This window comes from Scyliorhinus canicula, chromosome 2, assembly GCF_902713615.1.
Source record: "Scyliorhinus canicula chromosome 2, sScyCan1.1, whole genome shotgun sequence".
NCBI classification, from domain to species: domain Eukaryota; kingdom Metazoa; phylum Chordata; class Chondrichthyes; order Carcharhiniformes; family Scyliorhinidae; genus Scyliorhinus; species Scyliorhinus canicula.
The window spans coordinates 258,092,659-258,106,793 of record NC_052147.1 but is presented as its reverse complement, the minus strand read 5'-3'; the positions used below and the strand labels follow the sequence as shown (position 1 = coordinate 258,106,793).

Genomic DNA, 14,135 nt, shown 5'->3' with positions numbered 1-14,135 from the left:
TAGAAATACTTCGTCCTTACAAACGAAACTAAGTTGTCATCTCATTAGTGCACGTAGATCATGCATTCACATTAAATCACAGAATAAAATGTACTTTGTTTTATGTTATTTTGCAGAAACGTCATACACAATGGATAATTTTGAAACGCAGTAAATTCTGTATACAAATGCAGCAAGGTTTACAAACTGCAAGATTTCACAAAATACAATATGTATGGCAAGTTGATATTTGTTTTGGTGGTATGAGTTTAAAAATAAACATTGGCCAGAACATCAGAATGCTCTATATGAGTAACTTCATAGTATTTTTAACAGCCATCTAAACTTAAGGCCTTGATGAAAATCCTCACTGACATCAAACTGTGTTGTAATAATAATAAAATAATAATCTTTTATTGTCACAAGTATGAAGTTATTGTGAAAAGCCGCTAGTCACCACATTCCGGCGCCTGTTCGGGTAAGCCGGGACAGGAATTTAACCCGTGATGCTGGCCTTGTTCTGCATTACAAACCAGCTGTCTAGCCCACTGAGCTAAACCAACCCGATTCCCAGGTTCGATTCCGGCTTGGGTCACTGTCTGTGCGGAGTCTGCACATCCTCCCCGTGTGTGCGTGGGTTTCCTCCGGGTACTCAGGTTTCCTCCCACAGTCCAAAGATGTGCTGGTTAGGTGGATTGGCCATGATAAATTGCCCTTAGTGTCCAAAATTGCCCATAGTGTTGGGTGGGGTTACTGGGTTATGGGGATAGGGTGGAGGTGTTGGCCTTGGGTATGGTGCTCTTTACAAGAGCCGGTGCAGACTCGATGGGCCGAATGGCCTCCTTCTGCACTGTAAATTCTATGATAATTGTCAACCAAGATTTAGGGCTGGATTCTTGTCAACAAAGTGGGACATTCGTGTAAGGAAATTTCTCGACTTGGCAGACATGTCTCCATACAAATGTTTTTGGACTTCCGGCGATGTGGAGCTAAGCCGCATGTTCGGTAGCTCCCGCGATTTGTGGACTTTCGGGCTCTTTTAAGGGCCCGCAGCGGTGCTGGTTGGACTTTTACCCTGGTGGGAACACACCCACTGTGCTCATCTGCCGGTGGATGGACTGGACCAGGAGCGGGGCGGTCAAAAAAAATCGGCTTTGGAGCAGAGAAAGGTGCGAGGCAGGAAAACAAGATGACGGCGGGCGGGGAACCGGCAGCGTGGCAGCAGTGGCGCAGGAGCAGCTCTATTGCTGCTTCAGAGAGCTGAATGGACCGGTGAAGCGGTCCCGGGTCTTGGCACACCTGAAGGGGCTGGGAGCGGATGTAGCTATGCTCCAGGAGACGCACCTTAAGGTTGCGGATCAGGTGAGGCTGAGAAGCGGCTGGGTGGGGCAGGTGTTTCACTCGGGGCTGGATGCGAAGAATCAAGGGGTGGCGATCTTAGTTGGCAAGAGCTTGTCATTTGTTGCGTCGAATGTGGTGGCGGACAGTGCAGGTAGATACGTAATGGTGAGTGGTAGACTTCAGGGGGAGCGGGTGGTTCTGGTCAATGTGTACGCCCCCAACTGGGACGATGCAGGCTTCATGCGGCGAATGCTGAGCCGGATTCCAGACCTGGAGACGGGGGGGGGGGGGGGGGGGGGGGGGGGGGTTTGATCTTGGGAGGGGACTTTAATACGGTGTTGAATCCGGCTCTGGATCGTTCAAAGTCTAGGACGGGTAAAAGGCCAGCGGCGGCCTCGGTGCTGAGGGAGATCATGGATCAGATGGGAGGGGTAGACCCTTGGAGGTTTTTGAAGCCGGCGGGTAGGGAGTTCTCCTTTTTCTCCCATGTCCACAAGGCTTATTCCCGGATTTATTTTTTTGTTCTCAGCAGGGCGCTAATCCCGAGAGTGGTGGTGGCGGAGTATTCGGCGATAGCCATATCTGACCATGCTCCGCATTTGGTGGACCTGGAGCTGGGGGCGGGGAAGGATCAGCGCCCGCTGTGGAGGTTAGATGTGGGGCTTCTGGCAGAGGAGGAAGTATGTGGGGCAGCACGGTAGCATTGTGGATAGCACAATCGTTTCACAGCTCCAGGGTCCCAGGTTCAATTCCGGCTTGGGTCACTGTCTGTGTGGAGTCTGCACATCCTCCCTGTGTGTGCGTGGGTTTCCTCCGGGTGCTCCGGTTTCCTCCCACAGTCCAAAGATGTGCAGGTTAGGTGGATTGGCCATGATGAATTGCCCTTAGTGTCCAAAATTGCCCATAGTGTTGGGTGGGGTTACTTGGTTATGGGGATAGGGTGGAGGTGTTAACCTTGGGTAGGGTGCTCTTTCCAGGAGCCAGTGCAGACTCGATGGGTCGAATGCCGTCCTTCTGAACTGTAAATTCTATGATTAACTATGATGTGGGCGGGTCCGTAGGGGTATAGAGGGGTATTTGGAAGCCAACGATAACGGGGAGGTGCAAGTTGGGGTGGTTTGGGAAGCGTAGAAGGCAGTGGTTAGAGGGGAGCTGATATCCATTCGGGCGTACAGGGAGAGGGGGCAGAGGGTTGAGAGGGAGAGGCTGGTGGAAGAAATGGTAAAGGTGGATAGGAGGTATGTGGATGTCCTAGAGGAGGGGCCTTTGAGGAAGCGTCGCAGTTTCCAAGCGGACTTTAATATACTGACCACCCGGAAGGCGGAGGCGCAGTGGAGGAGGGCGCAGGGGGCGGTATATGAGTATGGGGAGAAGGCAAGTCGGATGCTGGCCCACCAGCTCCGGAAGCGGGAGGCAGCGAGAGAGATAGCGGGAGTCACAGATGCAGGAGGGAACTTGGTGCGGGGTGGCAGGGACATTAATGGCGTGTTCAGATCCTTTTACGAGGGGCTGTACCTGGCGGTGCCCCCTAGGGAGGTGGGCGGGATGGACCGGTTTCTGGATAGGCTGGAGTTCCCAAGAGTAGAGGATGAGCGGGTGGAGGGTCTGGGGGCCCCAATCGAGTTGGAGGAGCTGATGGAGGCGCTGGGGAGCATGCAGACAGGAAAAGCACCGGGACCTGACGGGTTCCCGGTGGAGTTTTACAAGAAGTTTTCAGATCTGCTGGGCCCGCTGCTTGTGAGGACCCTGAATGAGGCGAGGTAAGGGGGGGCTCTGCCCCCGACGATGTCTAGAGCAATAATTTCACTGATCCTGAAGCGGGATAAGGACCCCCTCCAGTGTGTCTTACAGGCCGATTTCACTCCTCAACGTGGATGCAGAGTTGTTGGCGAAGGTACTGTCCAGAAGAGTGGAAGATGTGGTCCCGATGGTTATCCATGAGGACCAAACGGGGTTTGTGAAGGGGAGGCAGCTGAATGTCAATGTACGGCGGCTTCTTAATGTTATGATGATGGCGTCGGCGGCTGGGGAGGCGGAAATAGTAGCATCGATGGAACCCGGAGAAAGCTTTTTACAGGGTGGAGTGGAGCTACCTGTGAGAAGTGCTGAGGAGGATCGGGTTTGGTGAGGGATTCATCAGCTGGGTGAGGTTGCTGTACAGCTCCCCGGTGGCGAGTGTGGTGCCGAATGGGAGGAGGTCGGAGGACTTTCGGCTTTCCCGGAGGACGAGGCAGGGGTGCCACTTGTCTCCCCTGCTCTTCGCGTTAGCGATTGAGCACTTGGCCATGGTGCTGAGGGATTCAAAGAACTAGAGGGGGATTGTGCGGGGGTTGGGGGGGGGAGCACCAGTTGTCGTTGTGCGCAGATGATTCACTGTTGTACATCGCGGATCCGGCTGGGGGATGCCAGAGGTGTTGAAGATACTTGGGGACTTTTCGGGCTACAAGCTCAACGTGGGGAAAAGTGAGCTGTTTGTGCTGCACCTGGGGGACCAGGAGAGGGAGATAGGAGAGCTCCCGTTGAAGAGGGCGAAGAGGGGCTTTAGATATCTTGGAGTCCAGATAGCTAGGAGCTGGGGGGCCCTGCACAGGCTAAACTTTTCGAGGCTGGTGGAACAGATGGAGGAGGAGTTCAGGAGGTGGGACGCGCTGCCACTCTCTTTGACGGGCAGGGTCAAGTCGGTTAAGATGATGGTGCTCCCGAGGTTTTTGTTTCTTTTCCAGTGCCTCCCCATATTGATTCTGAAGGCTTTTTTCAAGAGGGTGAATAAGAGTATTCTAGGGATCGTGTAGGCGCGGAAGACCCCGAGAGTGAGGAGGGTATTCCTGAATCGAAGAAGGGGGGCAGGCGGTTTGGCGCTGCCCAACCTGTGTGGGTATGACTGGGCTGCGAATGTGGCAATGATTCGCAGGTGGGTGATGGAGGGGGAGGGTGCCGCATGGAAGTGGTTGGAGGTGGCATCCTGTGTGGGTACGAGTTTGGAGGGATTGGTGACGGCCCCGCTTCCACTCCCCCCGGCAAGATATTCCACGAGTCCGGTAGTGGTGGCGTCCCTCAAAGTTTGGGGGCAGTGGAGGCAGCACAGGGGGGAAGTGAAGGCCTCAGTGTGGGCCCCGATAAGGGGCAATCACCGGTTTGCACCAGGGAGCATGGATGGTGGATTTTTGAGTTGGCATAGGGCAGGCATCAGGCGGATGGGGGATCTTTTGCTCGACGGGAAGTTTGCGACTTTAGAGGAGTTGGAGGGGAAGTGGGGCCTCCCCCCTGGGAATGCTTTCAGCTATATGCAGATTAGGGCATTAGTTAAGCGGCAGGTGGCGAAGTTCCCGCTGCTGCCGCCTAGGTGGGTGCAGGATAGATAGGGTGCTGTCGGGGACGTAGGTCGGTGAGGGGAGGATCTCGGCGATTTATCAGATGATGCAGGAAGAGGAGGCGGCCTCGGTGGAGGAGCTGAAAGCGAAGTGGGAGGAGAAGCTAGGGGAAGAGATTGACGATGGGACGTGGGCGGATGCCCTGGGGAGGGTGAACTCGTCCTCTTCTTGCGCACAAATTCAGCTGAAGGTGCTGCATAGGGCGCACATGACTGGGGCCAGGATGAGCCGGTTCTTTTGGGGGGGGGGGGGGGGGGGGGAAGGAAGGACAGATGCGGGAGGTGTTCGGGAGGCCCGGCGAACCACACCCACATGTTTTGGGCATGTCTGGCGTTGGAGGGGTTTTGGAAGGGGGTGGCGGGGACTTTGTCCAGGGTGGTCGGTTCCAGGGTGGAGCCGGGTTGGGGGCTCGCGATCTTTGGGGTAGCATCAGAGCCGTGAGTGCAGGAGGCGAGAGAGGCCGGTACCCTGGCACTTGCGTCTCCAGTAGCCCGGCGTAGGATTCTCTTACAGTGAAGGGACGTGAAGCCCTCGAGCCCGGAGGCCTGGATCAATGACATGGCCGGGTTCATCAGGCTGGAAAAGGTTAAGTTTGCCCTGAGGGGGTCGGTACAAGGGTTCTTCCGGCGGTGGCAGCCTTTTCTCGATTTTCTGGCGGAGGGGTAGTCAGTCTCAGCAGCAACCGGGCGGGGCGGGGGGGGGGGGGGGGGGGGGCGGGCAAGTGCTGAGTCTAAAAGACCCGCCTTGATTCTCTGGGACTGAGGCCCAGTCTATTAAGTCTTTTAGCTCTCACCCCTTACATTCCCGTCCACTCCCCATATATCTAATAATAATAATCGCTTATTGTCACAAGTAGGCTTCAATGAAGTTACTGTGAAAAGCCCCGAGTTGCCACATTCCGGCGCCTGTTCAGGGAGGCCAGTACAGGAATTGAACCCGTGCTGCTGGCATTGTCCTGCATTACAAGCCAGCTATTTAGCCCACTGTGCTAAACCAGCCCCTCCCATTGCTGAGCACACATTTTGGACTATGTACAGAACTAGAAGCATATAAAATAATGGCACGTCTTGAAACGCTCATTTCAGAAATCTACTTTGTAAAAAAGCTGCTGCTCTTACAACCTTCTAAAATGCTTAATCACAAGCAGCCATTCAGTATCAATAATAGAAGCTTTACCCAACCTCACACCTCTTAATCTTGTCCAAATAAACAGAGATCAAAGAAAGCACAACTTATTATAAACTCATAAATAAGCCAATCAGTCAAAGTTAACACTCTATTGGAAACCTCAAAAACAGATGCCTGCTGAACTAATCCATCAGTGTGCTTTGGAGCTCCGCCCAGCATTTACAATGAGGTCATCTGGAGAAACAGATGTCTGGTCATCTGGAGAAACAGATGTCTAGCCATCTGTTTCCTCTGTTGATATAGATGCCAGATGGCCTCATTTTAAATGCTCAGCTAATCTCCCAAACACTAAATAGATATGCTCAGCAGGGGTGATCTGTTTTCACAAGCGGAAGTGGAGTGTTTGTGTTCATTTAATGACATTTTTGAGGTCATAAAAATTTAATCGTTCTTGGAACTCCCTTCTTTCAATGTCTGCATGTTTATTTGAACGTGATTAAGATTGTGATTGAGGTAAAGCTTCTGTTATTGAAACTGAAAGGTGGTTTCTGATTAAGTATTTTATAAGGTTGTAAGGGCAGCAGTTTTATTTTCAAGCAATTTCTTAATTGGTTGTTTTTTTTAAAATTAGCATTTCAAGCCTTGCCATTGTTATTATGTTTTACTGGTTCTGTACATAGCCCTAGCTGTGCTTGGGGCAATGGGAGATATGAGGGGAAATGGGGAGTGCCAGTTTCTGATCAACCATTTTATAATCAGCAGCAGACGTCTGAGTGGGTGTTTTTTTAAAAATAATTTTTAAAAATAAATTTAGAGTACCCAATTCATTTTTTTTTCCAATTAAGGGGAAATTTAGCATGGCAATCCACCTAGTTTGCACAGAGGGGCTGGTTTAGCTCACTAGGGGCTGGTTTAGCTCACTGAGCTAAATCACTGTCTTTTAAAGCAGACCAGCAGCACGGTTCGATTCCCGTACCAGCCTCCCCGGACAGGCGCCGGAATGTGGCGACTAGGGGCTTTTCACAGTAACTTCATTGAAGCCTACTCATGACAATAAGCGATTTTCATTTTCATCTTTGGGTTGTGGGGGCAAAACCCACGCAAACACGGGGAGAATGTGCAAACTCCACTTAGACAGTGATCCAGAGCCAGGATCGAATCTGGCACCTCGGTGCCGTGATACTAGCTGTAGAACATAGAACATTACAGCGCAGTACAGGCCTTTCGGCCCTCGATGTTGCGCCGTCCTGTGAAACCCCTCTAAAGTCCCTCTACACTATTCCCTTATCGTCCATATGCCTATCCAATGACCATTTGAATGCGTTGAGTGTTGGCGAGTCCACTACTGTTGCAGGCAGGACATTCCACACCCTTACTACTCTCTGAGTAAAGAACCTACCTCTGACATCTATCCTATATCTATCTCCCCTCAATTTAAAGCTATGTCCCCTCGTGTTGGACATCACCATCCGAGGAAAAAGGCTCTCAATGTCCACCCTATCTAATCCTCTGATCATCTTGTATGCCTCAATTAAGTCACCTCTTAACTTTCTTCTCCCTAACGGAAACAGCCTCAAGTCCTTCAGCCTTTCCTCATAAGATCTTCCCTCCATATCAGGCAACATCCTTGTAAATCTCCTCTGTACCCTTTCCAATGCTTCCACGTCCTTCCTATAATGTGGCGACCAGAACTGCACGCAATACTCCAAATGCGGCCGCACCAGAGTTTTGTACAGCTGCAACATGACCTCATGGCTCCGAAGCTCAATTCCTCTACCAATAAAAGCTAATACACCGTACGCCTTCTTAACATCTCTCTCAACCTGGGTGGCAACTTTTAGGGATCTATGGACATGGACACCGAGATCTCTCTGCTCATCCACACCACCAAGAATCTTACCATTAGCCCAGTACTCTGCCTTCCTATTATTCCTTCCAAAATGAATCACCTCACACTTTCCTGCATTAAACTCCATTTGCCACCTTTCAGCCCAGCTCTGCAGCTTATCTATGTCCCTCTGTAACTTATAACATCCTTCTGCACTGTCCACAACTCCACCGACTTTAGTGTCATCTGCAAATTTACTCACCCATCCTTCTACACCCTCCTCCAGGTCATTTATAAAAATGACAAACAGCAGCGGCCCCAAAACAGATCCTTGTGGTACACCACTAGTAACTGAACTCGAGGCTGAACATTTCCCATCAACCACCACCCTTTGTCTTCTATCAGCTAGCCAATTTCTGATCCAAACTGCTAAATCACCCTGAATCCCATGCCTCTGTATTTTCTGCAATAGCCTACCGTGGGGAACCTTATCAAACGCTTTACTGAAATCCATATACACCACTTCAATTGCTTTACCCTCATCCACCTGTTTGGTCACCTTCTCGAAGAACTCAATGAGGTTTGTGAGGCACGACCTATTCTTCACAAAACCATGTTGACTATCTCTAATCAAATTATTCCTTTATAGATGATTATACATCCTATCTCTTATAAACCTTTCCAAGACTTTTCCCACAACAGAAGTAAGGCTCACTGGTCTATAGTTACCGGGGTTATCTCTACTCCCCTTCTTGAACAAGGGGACAACATTTGCTATCCTCCAGTCTTCTGGCACTATTCCTGTCGACAAAGATGACTTGAAGATCAAAGCCAAAGGATCAGCAATCTCCTCTCTAGCTGCCCAGAGAATCCTAGGATAAATCCCATCCGGCCCAGGGGACTTATCTATTTTCACACTTTCCAGAATCGCTAACACCTCCTCCTTATGAACCTCAAGCCCTTCTAGTCTAGTAGCCTGTATCTCAGTATTCTCCTCGACAACTTTGTCTTTTCCCTGTGTGAATACTCATTTAGCACCTCTCCTATCTCCTCGGACTCCACGCACAACTTCCCACTACTGTCCTTGACTGGCCCTACTCTTACCTTAGTCATTCTTTTATTCCTGACATATCTATAGAAAGCTTTAGGGTTATCCCTGATCCTACCTGCCAAAGACTTATGTCCTCGCCTGGCTCTTCTTAGCTCTCTCTTTAGAGCCTTCCTAGCTAACTTGGAACTCTCAAGCGCCCTAACTGAACCATCACGTCTCATCTTTACATAAGCCTCCTTCTTCCTCTTGACAAGTGTTTCAACTGCTTTAGTAACCCATGGTTCCCTCGCTCGACCACTTCCTCCCTGCCTAACAGGTACATATGTATCAAGGACACGCAGTAGCTGTTCCTTGAACATGCTCCACATTTCCATTGTGCCCATCCCCTGCAGTTTTCCTCTCTAGCCGATACATCCTAAGTCTTGCCTCATCGCATCATAATTGCCTTTCCCCCAGCTATAACTCTTGCCCTGCGGTGTATACCTATACCTTTCCATCGCTAAACGTAATCGAATTGTGGTCACTATCACCAAAGTGCTCACCTACCTCCAAATCTAACACCTGTCCTGGTTCATTACCCAGTACCAAATCCAATACGGCCTCGCCTCTCGTTGGCCTATCTACATACTGCATCAGGAAACCCTCCTGCACACATTGGACAAAAATGGACCCATCTAAAGTACTCAAACTATAGTGTTTCCAGTCAATACTTGGAAAGTTAAAGTCCCCCATAACAACTACCCTGTTACTTTCGCTCCTATCCAGAATCATCTTTGCAATCCTTTCCTCTATATCTCTGGAACTTTTCAGAAGCCTATAGAAAAGCCCCAACAGGGTGACCTCCTTTCCTGTTTCTTAACTCAGCCCATACTAGCTCAGTATTCGAGTCCTCAAATGTCCTCTCAGCCACTGTAATACTGTCCTTGACTAACAATGCCACCCCTCCCCCTCTCTTACCACCTTCCCTGAGCTTACTGAAATATCTAAACCCTGGCACCTGCAACAACCATTCCTCGCCCTGCTCTATCCATATCTCCGAAATGGCCACAACATCAAAGTCCCAGGTAGTAACCCACGCCGCAAGCTCACCCACGTTATTCTGGATGCTCCTGTCATTGAAGTAGACGCACTTTAAACCACCTTCTTTCCTGCCGGTACACTCCTGCAACTTTGAAATCTTACTCATGACCTCACTACTCTCAGCTTCTTGTGTACTGGAGCTACAATTCAGGTTCCCAATCCCCTGCTGAACTAGTTTAAACCCTCCCGAAGAGCATTAGCAAACCTCCCCCCCAGGATATTAGTACCCCTCTGGTCCAGGTGTAGACCATCCCGTTTGTAGAGGTCCCCTAATAATAATTATTGTCACAAGTAGGCTTCAATGAAGTTACTGTGAAAAGCCCCTAGTCGCCACATTCCGGCACCTGTTCGGGGAGGCCAGTACGGGAATTGAACCCGCGCTGCTGGCATTGTTCTGCATTACAAGCAAGCTGTTTATCCCACTGTGCTAAACCAGCTGTAGTTTTACATGTTTTATTAGTTCTATACATAGTCCATACAGGATGCAGGCGAATGGTGCAAGTGTAACGAATGCACCGTTCAAAAGGTTCCCGAATCCAGATTATGGTTCACAACTTCTCTGAGGTACTGTGAACCGTAAGTCCTCGGGAAGCTAGCCCAACTCCTTGAAAATTGTGGGATGTTATATGATACGTAGTCGTATAATGAAATGGGCCAGGTTGGGAGTGCAAGCTACCCCCACCAGCAGAAACTGCCAGCGTGGGAATCATGGAATTGATTTCAGCCACCACTTTTAAAGGCCTCCAGCGTCAGCCCAACTGCTGAAAATTCAGCCCATTATGATAAAGTCCCAGAGCATGGCTAAAGGCCATAATCTTCTGACTCAGGAGACGCAAGTGCACAATCAACAGAGCCAAGCAGACCAAGACCAACGCTGTACAAGAAAGGAAAGACCAACAAACTATCTGGATGTTTCATTCCTGGGTTTTTGACCCGATTCTAAATTTAACTAAATTTAAAGTTAATTTTACACCTCCTTAATCTTCACATTTATTTTTAGTTGAGTGCTTATTTACTTAAGCTCAGAAAAAGTGTTTAAGGATCAGTAAGCCTAACATACCTGTGAGCAATGGCAGGTTTGTGTCCATCTTTTAAACCAGGTCTATCTTCATGAAGATAAGCTAGGCCCCTGGCCATGCTCTCAGCAATATGGCATAATTCATTCCAAGTAACCACATTAGCTTTTAGATAATCTGTCAAGGAACCCTGAAAGCAAAACAAATACTTTTGGCAAATGCAGGCTTCAACTGGGACAAGATCTTAGCTCCATAATTTTCTTCAGACATCTAACAGGTAAAGTGATGGAGCATGATGTTAATTAATTGCAGATTTACTACAAAAAGTTAATTTTACACCTCCTTAATCTTCACATTTATTTTTAGTTGAGTGGTTTTTTTGTTTCCCATAACAGTCATTTTCCAGGTCAAAGGGTGGGTTAACAAAAAGCAAATTTACAGGGTTTTCCAGTCTTCTTTGTAGTCAACGACAAATGCTTGACCCATCCTCGAATTTGCTGCAGAGATATTTATTGCCCTATTTCACACCTCCTGAATGCATCAATAGAAATTATGACTACACAGGATCAAACAATCTTAATGATTAAAATTCTTCCATATTACTTTCTTGTGTGCAAGATTCTCAATCATGAATGAAATGAAGTCAGAAAATGCTGGAAATATTCAGCAGGTCAGTCAGCATCTGCAGAGAGTAACAAAGTTAAGGTTTCAAGTTGATGCCCATTAATCAGAAAAAAATTAGATTGTCAGTTATGCCAATTATACAGTTGTGGCCTGGTTCTAAGTCAATTCACCTCCTCCCGAAATATGCAATTATGGTATATTAGGTCTAACATTCAACATTTAGAGTATGTGGTGAAAAATTAAAAGAAAATATTAGTGAAACTAAAAATTCAATAATATTTCATCACCAAAGTCAGTAGTTTATTTTTGAAAATCTTTTTATTAGCTTTTCTCATATTTATAAACAGTTGTTACTTATATACATTACATTTTTCTTGTCCGTGCTAATTTGCTTTATTTTACAGAGAGGTTTGTTTTGGCTTCATTTGACTAACTACGTAGATTTTGCTACCCCCTGGATCGGTCTATGATATCCCCCCTTCCTCTCCCCCCCCCTACCCAACCCATGCCCCCCTCCCATTGGTTTCAGCACCCTTCCTCTTCTCTTGTGTTTTCCCCATTCCCCTATTGGGCATGGCTTCACCCTCACAACCTTTGACATTGCCTCGGAGAAGGTTGTCCAGAACCCAACAAGCTTGGGGCAAGCCCAAAACATGTGGGTGGTTGGCTGGGCCCCTCTGGCACCGTTCACATTTGTCCTCCACCTCCGGGAAGAACCTGCTCATTTGGGTTCTGGTCAGGTGCACTTTGTGCACCATTTTGAGCTGCATTAGGCTTAGCCTTACGCCAGAGGAGGTGGAGCTCACCCTGCTCAGTGCTTCACTCCCGAATCCCCATCCTACCTCTGTCTCCAGTTCGTCCTCCCATTTTTGTCTGGTCTCGTCCAGTGGTGTTCGGGCTCTGTCCAGTAGCTGTCCGTATATTTTCCCACATAGCCCGCCCTTCTCGCTGCTTGTGCCTATCAGGTCCTCTAATAGTGTGCTTTCTGGGGCCCTGGGGTACCCTACTGTCTCTTCGCGGAGGAAGTGCTTTATTTGAAGTTGTCTCAATTCCTGTCCCCTGGCTAGTTTCCACTTCCTCGTCAGTTCGTCCAGTGTCGCCTGTCTGCGCCCTACGTAGAAGTCCCCGACCATCAGTGTGCCCCCGTCCCACCTCCATCTTTTGAAGGTGGTAACTAGCATGGCTAGGGGGAGTCAGTAGTTTTTTTGATGGGTTGAAAACCACCCCTGCAGGCATCATCAATATGGCTAAATCAATCTATCATTTTAAATGCTTCAAAACAAGGAGCTTACTTGACCAAGCACCAAGATCATAAGCTGGAATGAGTATATGATCAGTTTTGGAGCCTACCAGTGTCTAGAGAAAACAAATCTGCAGCATTAGAAAGGGCTATAATGATTTCATTGGTAGCTAAGCCGATTAGAACAAAGAAGAGTACAGCAAAGGAACAGGCCCTTTGGCCCTCCAAGCCTGTGCCGATCATGATGCCCTAACCTAAAAAAAATCTTCTGCCCTTACTTGGTCCGTAACCCTCTATTTCCTCCCTATTCATGTATCCATTCAGATGCCTCTTAAATGTTGCTAATGTGCCTGCTTCCACCACATTTTCTGGCAGCGCATTCCAGGCACCCACCGCTGTGCATGAGAAAGTTACCCCGCATATCTCCCTTAAACTTTCCCCTTCTCACTTTGAACCTGTGCCCCCTTGTAATTGACACTTCCACCCTTGGAAAAAGCCTCTGACTATCCACCCTGCCTATTCCTCTCATAGTTTTGTAGACCTCTATCAGGTCTCCTCTCAGCCACCAGTGATTACTTTTGACTATCGACAGAAATCCAATTCTGTCCTGTTGTTTAAACAGCCAAAAAGCACTTTCCAAAAAAATCACAATACTTTACCTTCTCATGGAAGGTAGACATCAACCACAACTCCACATCTATGTTTGTGCCTCTTTTCTCTGCACCGATGAAGTGCAAAAGATTTTCATGGTTCATTCCGGGTTGACTGTATATTTCATATTCATTTTGCCAGGACTGTTTGTCCTACGAAAACAGAAACATTACAGTACTGTAAAATATTACTGGACAAATATATAGGAGAAATATTTTTGTAAAAACTTTTCACGTGGGTGGCAAGTGAAGAGAAAATAATTAAGCACTTTACCTGAATTGGGAATATTTTAACTGCCACATACTCATCCAGTAATTGAGCTTTCCATACACAACCAAAGCGCCCTCTGGCTTTAAGTTCCAGTAACTGCAATGGTTTTAGACCAAGCATAGGAGAAGGTGGTATCGGTCCTGGATCCTACAAAGGCGGAAATAAAGTTTAAAGAACAAGTTGATAACTGCACACAAGAATAATTAAGCAAATTAAAGATCAATCAGAAGTGTTTCCAAAAATTATTCCATAAAATTGGCTCAAATTTATTTCTGCAGTGAGAGTGCGTAAAATAAATTGTAGTGGTCTGCTATCTAAATGTTATGTCCTTAGAATAAAAAAAAACTTGAAGATTCGAAAGGTAAAATGGGGAATAATTCCTTTTTTTTTTAAAAACTCATCATTTCAAATCTATTCAATGTTACCCAATTTACATCACATTTAGAATTTTTCATTATGAAGATTGTTACCCAAAGTCACTGATTTGATACTGCTTGATCAGTATTCCCCAAACCTGAATGCTAACAGTAAATATCACTAAGTACAACTTATTAGA

General features: G+C 47.7%; 1 protein-coding gene across 3 annotated transcripts in view; it reads right to left on the bottom strand.

Annotated features, from left to right (window-relative positions):
- LOC119962101 (activin receptor type-2A) overlaps positions 1-14,135 on the bottom strand; it is a 197,041-nt gene that overhangs the window by 25,590 nt on the left and 157,316 nt on the right. For all 3 annotated transcript variants that reach the window (XM_038789970.1, XM_038789969.1, XM_038789971.1), the window contains 3 exons: positions 13,583-13,726; positions 13,318-13,461; positions 10,839-10,984 (listed from right to left, as the gene is read on the bottom strand). In XM_038789970.1, coding sequence (XP_038645898.1) covers positions 10,839-10,984; positions 13,318-13,461; positions 13,583-13,726 — 434 coding nt within the window. The remainder of the gene's footprint in view (positions 1-10,838; positions 10,985-13,317; positions 13,462-13,582; positions 13,727-14,135) is intronic.